The sequence below is a fragment of the Cebus imitator genome, unplaced genomic scaffold (assembly GCF_001604975.1).
Source record: "Cebus imitator isolate Cc_AM_T3 unplaced genomic scaffold, Cebus_imitator-1.0 Scaffold414, whole genome shotgun sequence".
In the NCBI taxonomy this organism is placed as follows: Eukaryota; Metazoa; Chordata; class Mammalia; order Primates; family Cebidae; genus Cebus; species Cebus imitator.
Window position 1 is genome coordinate 1,043,335 of NW_016107729.1, and position 7,965 is coordinate 1,051,299.

The following is a 7,965-nucleotide window of genomic DNA, read 5'->3' on the forward strand; positions in this document are numbered from 1 at the left end:
AGCCAATGTAGTGGCACATACCTGTGGTCCCAACTACACAGAAGGCTGAGGTGGGAGGATAGCTTCAGCCCAGGAAGTTGAAGCTACAGTGAGCTATGATTGTGCCATTGCACTCCAGCCTGGGCAATGGAGCAAGACCCTGTCTTAAAAAAAGAAAAGAGGCCAGCTCAGCATGTAAGATTATATATTATATCATAGTATTCCATTTCTATAAACTGTGCTATGGTGTTAGATTTTAGTGTAGTGGTCAGTTTTGGGCAGGAGAGACTAATTATTGGTAGGAGTCATGTGGTGTCCCCTGGAGGGCTAAAAGGGTCCTGTACCATTAGATCATTTTGTAAATTATAAAATTGTGTACTCATGATCTGTGTACTCTTCTTGATGTACAGTGTCCTTCAAAAAAGAACGTTTATGGAACAAAAGATTCTTACCTGGGAGATAATTTAAGGAGCTGTCGGAATACTATGTAAAGTGTCTGGGAAAGCACCTGTGGTGTAGAAAGTCCTCAAAGTAGCAGACGTTGTCGGTCATATTGATATGAATAAGTTCTAGCTAGCCTCAGGTGTGTGCCTTGGGTTTCAGTGTGGGCCTGTAATCCCAGATTCTGGTCCCTATGGATTTCCCAGCTGATAGCCGTCTTCCAGGGAAGCCACAACTGTGTCACTCCAACTGGAGCGGCTGCTCTGATACCCTTACTGTTGTGATGACAAAGTGCAGGAAATGCTGTTATTTTTTTAGGACAATCTCCCCTGACCCTGTCTACCTTCCCCATCAGTGTCTGGAGGAGTGGAGCTGGCTTTTGGCTGCATGCCTGGGAACATTGACCTTGCTGCCACACTTGAGTAGGAAAGGGCATGATTTAGCCGGTATTCAGTCAGGCACAGGGGTTAGTTATTTCACATTAGATAGAGCTACCATGGAGGCCAAAAACAGAAGAATTTCCCAAGACTTCTTAGGAAACACTGAGCTACGTACGTTGAAACAAGGACAGTGATGATGACAGTGCCACTGGTCATAGCTGAAGGCACCGTTGTTTAAACTCTTACCAGTGGCAGACACTGTGCTCTGCACTTTGCAGTCATGGCTTCCTTGAACCCTTCAACAACCCGGAGAGGTAACATAATTAATCCCATTTTGCAGATGAAAACACTGAAGCTGACAGAGCTGAAATCACTTTTGTAAGATTGCTTTAGCCCTTAAGTGTAGAGTTGTGATTCAAACCCAGGACTGTCTTAATTTGAAACTCCCAAGCTCTTTGGCCCTTTCTCCCTTGTAGGAGAGAAGAAGATAAGAAAGAAAGAATTACGTTCTCTCTTTCTCTCAGTTTGGTGTAAGCAGGATGTTTCCTTTCCTTTCCTTTCCTTTCCTCTTTCCTTTCCTTTCCTTTCCTTTCCTTTCCTTTTTCCTTTCCTTTTCCTTTTCCTTTTCCCTTTCCTTTTCCCTTTCCCTTTCCTTTCCCTTTCCTTCTTTGTTTTTTTGAAAATATTTTAGACCAGGTAGCTTTTGGAGGAGTGACAGCGTGAAGAGCTCCTTGCATTGTCCACTTCATATGTTTATAGCTGGGAAAAAAAGTTTTTCAGAGTTTTGAGAAATCTTCCTAAAATTGGTGTTTTATGAAAACAAAAAAAATGCATATTTTGCTCAAGTGACATTTAATAGCAATACCCCAAGAGAAATACTTTTTTTTTTTTTTTTTACATTTGGGATGAAAAGTAACTCTATTTATTTGTTTTAGGAAGTGTCCTCAATGGAAGTATAAAGAAAGGAAAAGTTTGATGATTAAAAAACAACCCAGCTCCTTTCTCCTGTATTCTCTAAACTGTGGGCTAAGTGGATACATTCAATAGGAGCTGATGTCCTATTTGTACATTGTTACTGACAGCCTGAACCTGGTCTCACAAACACCCACTATTTCCCATTCCCTCCTGATGCCAAGCATGAGTGATGGTAGAGGAGTTAAAAGAAAAGGAACAGCAACCATGCCAATACCATTTTACATAAAATTATCTGAGGTTGAATCCATATGGCTCAGGAGGCATACTCAAATTAAGACAAGTTGCAAGGATTATGCAAAATAGGAGGTTGCACATGTGAAATTGCTGTTATTTGACCATCTTTGACATAGAAAAGTGGCAGTTTTCTACAGTTGATATTACACACTAACAAGATTTTCTCTGTTACTTTATCTCGGTTCTAGCTTCTGAAAGTGCTTTCACTTCCATTATGTCATTCTCTCTGCTTGTGTAATGCTGTAATATGTAAAGATGGCATGACACATGTTTTTAATTTCTATTTTGCAGTTGAGGGAAGTAAGATGCCAAGTGAATAACTGCTCTAAGTTCAAAAAGCTGGACCACAGGATCTTAGAGCCACAAAAGACCAGCCAAAATCAAAATAGATTGGTTGCAATGAACAAAAACAACCCCAAATTTTTTAAAAAAGCAAACCCTCAAACTGCCTTGTGCAAAAAAAGCAAAATAACAACAACAAAACAAGTAAAAAACAAAATCAAGGAATCTATTGGCTCCTATAACCTGAAGGTTTAGAATTGGGTCCCGGAACTCAGATGACATCATCAGGACTGGGTGCCCTTCATTTTTAACTCTGCCTTCTGCTGTGCTGGCATCATTCCCCTATGCCTTTCCCTCATGTCACCAAATGGTGCCAGCAGCTGTTGGGGATGTATCTTGCAGGTTCAAACCTCATGGAGAAGAGTGAGCATCCCCGAAGTGCTGAGATCCACTCTGCTTGAATTGGGATAGGCCACATGTCCACCACTGATGCGATTACTGATGCAAGGACCGAATGCTGTACTTTGATTGATTGAACTGAGTCACCTACGCTCCTGGCTCTGGGAGTGAAATTCACTGCAACCACATAGACTGAAAATGAAGAGAAGCTATGCAGGATGTAGGGTAGATAGATATTAGGGACAAAGTTACCAACAAGTGTTCACCCCCACCCTTTGACATCACTGACCTAGGCTGCTCCTTTTACAGATGAGAAAATGAGATCAGCAGCAAACCTACCCCCAGCACATGACACTTCCCCAGTCACTCTGCCTTACACGTGGCCCACTCATTAGCACCATGCTGCTAGCTGTGAGTCTAGGAAAAACAGCCTGGAAGGAAGGCTCTGACCCACCTGTTTCTTTGCAGTGACAAGTAGGAGTCACAGCAGTGAAGTCCAGGACCCTGACAGTGAGGGACAGAACGGGATGCCTACAGACCAGTGCTCTCGTGCTCTGAAGTGGCAGCCATACCATAATGTTCCTTGGCACAGCTTATTAAACTGTCATTATGAAAAACTGTAAGTGGCCTTGGGTGGGCTGGAGAGTGAGGGGAGAAAGACAGTGCTGAAGCTCAGTACTGAGTTCAAGCACTGGAGCTTTGATGCCACCTCTGCTCAATTGGGGCAAGTCAATGAGAAAGTGTCTGTCTTATTCCTCAGTTTTTGCATCCTAACAAATACATAGTTGGGACATGGGTTTCTGACCTTCAGAAAGCCAGACTTATCATTCTATTTGATTATAATTTAACCACTAAATTGATGGAGAAAGAAGGAATCTTTCTGGGATCACATACCAGTTTAAAAACTGGAATATAGACATTCCCCAAATCCCCAACATTTAATCCTGCAGTTAATTTACAAGGCTATAAAACACTTTTCTGAGGGCCACATTAAATTGTGAGCCAATGACCACCCCCATCATATATGCTGTGAATGAATATCACCAAGTTTTTTGACAATATATCCTGCAGGAATCATGGTAGGTGGTTTCTTTGTGTTAAGGAGTCTGAAGTTAAATAATACAAAACATACCAAAAAAATGGAAAAGCTTCACCCTATTTTTATGACATAATGTAGTTTCAAGAAATAAATGTGGACTCCTATATTATTACTCTTAAACATCCTCTAAACTTTTTTATTTCCTAGCATGTAATTTACCTACTTAAGTCTTCTAGAATTTTCATTGGGCTATAACTTGAGGGCTTTTTAAAATTCAAATACAGTAAAGCTTATCACTAGGACTTTTATATTGAATGTACTAGAAGGAAGAAATATTTTCCTTAAAACAAAATCTAGGGAGTTAAACAGACTTTGGGAGTTAGTGTGTTTAATAAGCTAAAGGAAGCTCATTGCTCATTGTATCATTGAAATGTCGTGACTTTTTGTCTTTTCTACTGTGTACAATTAGAAAAAGAAATGAGGGGTTCATGGGTTTTGGCTTTGAGGCTTGGCCGTCATTATCTTTTGGGGAACATTCCGTGTTCTATATGAAATATGATAACCGAGGTATGAAGCTGTCACACGCTGGCTCAATGTTTTAATTAAAACTTAACTGCTTCCCAGGCTCTATGCATCAAGTTGATCAAGATTTCAAGGTAAATGTTAACTCTCTTCTTATTTAAAAGCACTTTTAAGTTTGTTTGAACAGTCCATTTCAACTCCAATAATCTAGAAAAAAAAATGGAGAACACAGAGGATATGGGAAAAAAGGAGAACACAGATGATATCAACTCAAAAGTATAGAGGCAGATTTATATTGAATATTTAGCAATAATTCACTTTTTCTAAACAAAAAAGGAAGGCAATACTTACCTTCCTTTAGAATTCAGGCCCTTCTAATTTTACTGCTTTTATCAATGAGACAGAAAAACACCTGTCTTTTCTTATACAATCAGATCTAATTTGTTCCAAAAATATCATTTTCTTAAGTTACCTGAAAGCATTACAGTTAGGACATTAGAATTTTATTAATTTTTTTCGGAATAATGTTTCAATGCTATCAAAGAACTTTTAAAAAACCAGTTTAATTGATTTTATACTTAACTTTTGATATCAAAGGCAGAATTGCCATTCTTATGTAAACAGATTTCTATAATCAGAGATTGATATTTAAGGTTCAGAATAATCATCAACAGTATAATTCTTGTTGATTGATTCCGTTTCTGATTATAGCTACCCTAAATTTCAGGCTGATGCTCATATCTTAGCTGTACTTTTTTCTTCAGAGTTTTTGATGGTGAAGCATGAAGCATCACCAAAGAATCTCCTTTTTTTCCTCAACCAAGACAATTCTTATTGCCCTCTGTAGTAAAATCTATATCGTTCTAGCCATCTAGCCTTTATACGAACAAATTAGCAAATTAATTCTAGAAACCTGAGTCAATAAGAAGTTTCCAGATGGCATAAGACATGTAGTCTTTGTCAAATTCTTCATTCAGTGGATTTTCTTTTTGCTGCTGGCAGGCACTGTGATTGTGGAGCCTTTGATTGGCTTCTTAAGGGTAATCAATGACTCAATAACTTGATCCATTGGGGAGGTGCAAAGAACATGAACACTATTCTCCTAAGAGTCCCAGTAATATTTTCTGTTTCCAGAATTAGAGGAAAATTTAGAAACTCTGTGTTATTCATTATAATAGCAGCTGTCCAAATTGAGATCCCAGGATGCAAAGATCCGTACAGTAGTGAGTACTGCCCTCCTCTGCTTGTAGAGAGAAGAAACCCGCATTTAGGAAGCTTGATGAATTACAAATCCTGCTGCATATTTTCAACATGCATGGGAAAAATTCACCAAAGAAGTTTTCAACTTTTATATTTTCTATTTGATAATATACACTTAATGTTTTCTTTTTATTAACATTTCAGAATTATTTCATTAAACCTATTACAGTTTGAGTATTTCTTATCTGAAATGTTTGAGATCAGAAGTATTTCTGATTTGGGAACTTATATGGATTTTGGAAGATTGAATCCTACTTACCAGTCGAGCACCCCTAATGCAAAAATCTGAAATCTGAAATGCTCCAGTGAGCATTCCTTTTGAGCATCATGTTGGTGTTCAGAAAGTTTAGGATTGGCCAGGCACGGTGGCTCATGCTTGTAATCTCAACACTTTGGGAGGACGAGGTGGGCAGATCACGAGGTCAAGAGATCAAGACCACCCTGGTCTACATGGTGAAATCCCATCTATACTAAAAATACAAAAATTAGTTGCTTGTGCTGGTGCCCACCTGTAGCCCCAGCTACTCAGGAGGCTGAGGTAGGAGAATTGCTTGAACCCTGAAGGCAGAGGTTGGAGTGAGCCAAGATCGCACCACTCTCCTCTGGCCTGGGTGACAGAGCAAGACTCCATCACAAAAAAAGAAAAAAAAAATTAGGATTTTGGACCGCTTCAGATTTGGGATTTTCAGATTTGGGATGCTCAACTTATATATACAAAGCATTCCTATTGGAAATACCAGTGATGAAACAAATAAAGCAAAAATTTGATTAGCCACCTCACCACTATCCCATTTCTTTCTGCAGAAGTAACAGCCCTAGTAGGTTTTCAGTGCTTTTACCAAATTGTGAGAATAAAAAGGAAATGACCATACTCTAGTGAAAACAGATTTCCAATCAACTGTATAACTGACTCTGGTTGATTTAAGAGCTATTCCTGGTAATTCTGCGAAGTCTGCTTTTCCATATGATCATCAATAGGCTGAATATTCTTTCATCTGAGTGACTTTTTAAATATATTGTTGCTGGTGAAATTTAGACACTTTTTTTCTAAAGGAGAAAAGAGATTAATTTTACCTCAGATATTTCACAAGTCTGAATAATATGTTGACTTATCAACGTCTAGCCTACGTCTTTCTATAGTATTGTGGAGTCAAATTAAAAGTCTAGAAAGCACAAAGGGGAAAGGCCATCTGAAAAAAGAATGCTTCCATTTGGCAAGAATTGTGCTTCTGGCCAGGTGCGGTGGTCACGCCTGTAATCCCAGAACTTTGGGATTCTGAGGCAGGTGGGATCACTTAAAGTCAGGAGTTTGAGACCAGCCTAGCCAACATGGCAAAACACCGTCTCTACTAAAAATAGAAAAATTAGCCAGGCATGGTGATGTGCACCTGCAGTCTCAGCTACTTAGGAGGCTGAGGTAGGAGAATCGCTTGAACCCAGGAGGCCGAGGTTGCAGTGAGCAATTGTGCTACTGCACTCCAGCTTGGGCAACAGAACAAGACTCTGTCTCAAAAAAAAAAAAATATTGCACTTCTTTGTGAGAAAATAAAAAGCTTGGAAACAGCCAGCTGTGTTTGGAAATGTTATTTTTATTTCCTCATTAAAAATTCAAGAAATCAATTGATTAAATACAGCAAAAGGCATTTTTCACAGTGCACTCTCCTGAAATGTTTATACAATTAGTATTGTTGATGAAAAGAAATATGAAGAAAACATTTGTAAAACTGATTTCTTGGTTTCTATTTTCATAGACCTGATGTGGGCTATCGAGTTGTAACAGACAAAGGATTTAATTTTTCACCAGCAGATGAAGCTTTTGTTTGCCAAAAAAAGAATCATTTTCAGATAACCATCCACATCCAAGTTTGGGGAAGCCCAAAATTTGTTGAAACCCAGATGGGCCTAAAGCCAATAGAAATGTTTTACTTGAAAGCTTTTGGCATTAAGGTACGTCTTTTATTTAGTTCAGTTATTACATAAGTCATTTATTTTGTTCTAGTTGTCTTTGCTGCATGACAAACTATCCCGAAATGACTTAAAATAATAATCCTTTATTTCTGGTCACAAATCTGCAACTGGGTCAGGGTGTGACTATGACAACTCATCTCTGTTCAGAAGTCATCAACTGGGGCAGCTTAACTGGGCTATTTTCAAGAAGCACTCAGATGCCTGTTGAGTTTGTGCTGGCCATCAGCTGGAGCTTAAATGGGGCTCTAAGTGACAAGGCTTAACTCTGCTGTATGTGGACTTCTCTATGGGATAGCTTGTGTGTCTTCACAGTATGGTGGGTAGGTTCTAAGAATAAACATTGCAAGACAAGTGAAGTGTCCATTTCCTTCTTTCTCTTTCTTTTCCTTTTCCCTTCGTTCCTTCCCTCCTTCCTTCCTTCCCTCCTTCCTTCCTTCCCTCCTTCCTTCCCTCCCTCCCTCCCTCCCTCCCTCCCTCCCTCCCTCC

The 7,965-nt window shown here is 39.2% G+C and overlaps 1 protein-coding gene across 5 annotated transcripts in view; it reads left to right on the forward strand.

Annotated features, from left to right (window-relative positions):
* Positions 1 to 7,965, forward strand: part of MYRFL (myelin regulatory factor like) — a 124,572-nt gene that overhangs the window by 52,046 nt on the left and 64,561 nt on the right. For all 5 annotated transcript variants that reach the window (XM_037731627.1, XM_037731626.1, XM_037731624.1 and 2 more), the window contains exons 6-7: positions 3,159 to 3,309; positions 7,263 to 7,458. In XM_037731627.1, the coding sequence (XP_037587555.1) occupies positions 3,159 to 3,309; positions 7,263 to 7,458 (347 nt within the window). The remainder of the gene's footprint in view (positions 1 to 3,158; positions 3,310 to 7,262; positions 7,459 to 7,965) is intronic.